General features: G+C 52.5%; 1 protein-coding gene across 2 annotated transcripts in view; it reads right to left on the reverse strand.

Annotated features, from left to right (window-relative positions):
• Window positions 1-518, reverse strand: part of Mpdu1 (mannose-P-dolichol utilization defect 1) — a 6,057-nt gene extending 5,539 nt beyond the window's left edge. The window contains exon 1 of one of the 2 annotated variants that reach the window (XM_021176172.1): window positions 344-518. In XM_021176172.1, the coding sequence (XP_021031831.1) occupies window positions 344-446 (103 nt within the window). In that variant the 5' untranslated portion in view covers window positions 447-518. The remainder of the gene's footprint in view (window positions 1-343) is intronic. The other variant, XM_021176173.1, reaches the window with a different exon arrangement.
• Window positions 519-1,430: the final 912 nt, after the last annotated feature.

Consider the following 1,430-nt stretch of genomic DNA (forward strand, 5'->3'; position numbering starts at 1 on the left):
GGGGGGGGGAGGGGGAACCAAAAAAACTCCAGAGTTTTCCAGCCTGGGGCTAGAGCCTGGTTAGCTGAGTGGAACATGCCGCCCTGAGTTCGACTCCCAGCCCAGAAAGGGATGAGGGTGGGGTACAGACTTCCGAGATTGTAAAACACAAACTTAACTTTTTTTCGGGCGACACCCCTTCATGCCCAAATATGGCACTTTTCCTATGCAGGGCCCCAAACACTTCCGCCCTCGTCAGAAGCGCCTTCTGCCCAGCTTTGCGGTGACATTAATTGCCACTGTCACGCCAACTTATGGTCCAAGGCTGCTCCAGCTAGACCATGAAGGCTGAAATAAAACTCACCATGAAGCAAGTCCCATTGCACGAAGAGCTGGTCGTAGCATTTCTCAGGTAAAAGAATTGGCACCAGCAGCCCTTTGAACGGCCCGTCGGCCTCCCCCGCCATGTTGGAAAGCTAAGCTTCCGCCAGACAGGACAACCCCGCCATTGACCGGCGCCGCGCATGCGCGCCGCGCACACCCCGCCCTGCTGTCCCCGAGGCCACGGCTGCACTTCCCTCTCCTCCGCGATGCTCGCCTGCCTCCGTGAGGGGACACAGGTCTCCTTCCCAGGCAGGCTTTTGTGCGCGCCTTGACGTTCGAATTTTAAAGCATGTCCGCGTTTGGCGCCTGCGCTGTTAGGACTAACTCACTTTTTGTTTATGCTCTCCGTTCTGAAAGCAAGGTCCATGCTGCCCCCTCGCCCTGTCCCCTCTGCGTGTACGCCATCTTGTCTAATCTCGGCCAACTTGATAGTGTTTGAAGTTGAAAGGGAAAAGAGTTCGAGTCTTCAAAATGGCGCTAGCAGAAGCGCTGCAGCTCTCTTATCTTTTCCTCTTGGGTTTCTCCAGATGGAATAGAGCCGCAAAAGAGCCATTCCGAGCTGGGCCTTCTTCCTGGTCCCCTGCTTCGTCCTCTGTCCAGATGTTAAGAGGATGACGGTGGGGGCTGGTGAGATGGCTCAGTGGGTAAGAGCACCACCGGACTGCTCTTCCAAAGGTCCAGAGTTCAAATCCCAGCAACCACATGGTGGCTCACAACCATCCGTAACAAGATCTGGCGTCCTCTTCTGGAGTGTCTGAAGACAGCTACAGTGTACTTACATATAATAAATAAATAAATCTTTAAAAAAAAAAAAAAAAAGAGGATGACGGTGAAGCTAAAGAGGGCGAACTCGGCTGCAGGAGAGCAGCCCCTGACACAACAGGGGAACTCAGAAACTGCATCCTCTGCTGTGTCTAGGTGGGAACCCAGAGGGTGCGAGCAAAATTCCAGTATTTGTCTGGGAAAGGGCCCCTAGGGTTAGGCGAAGAGAGCCATCTACATTCCACCACTCTGCCAGGACACCTACTCTTGTTTTTTTTTTTTTTTTTTTTTTTTTTTTTTTTTTT

This window comes from Mus caroli, chromosome 11 (assembly GCF_900094665.2).
Source record: "Mus caroli chromosome 11, CAROLI_EIJ_v1.1, whole genome shotgun sequence".
Taxonomy (NCBI): Eukaryota; Metazoa; Chordata; class Mammalia; order Rodentia; family Muridae; genus Mus; species Mus caroli.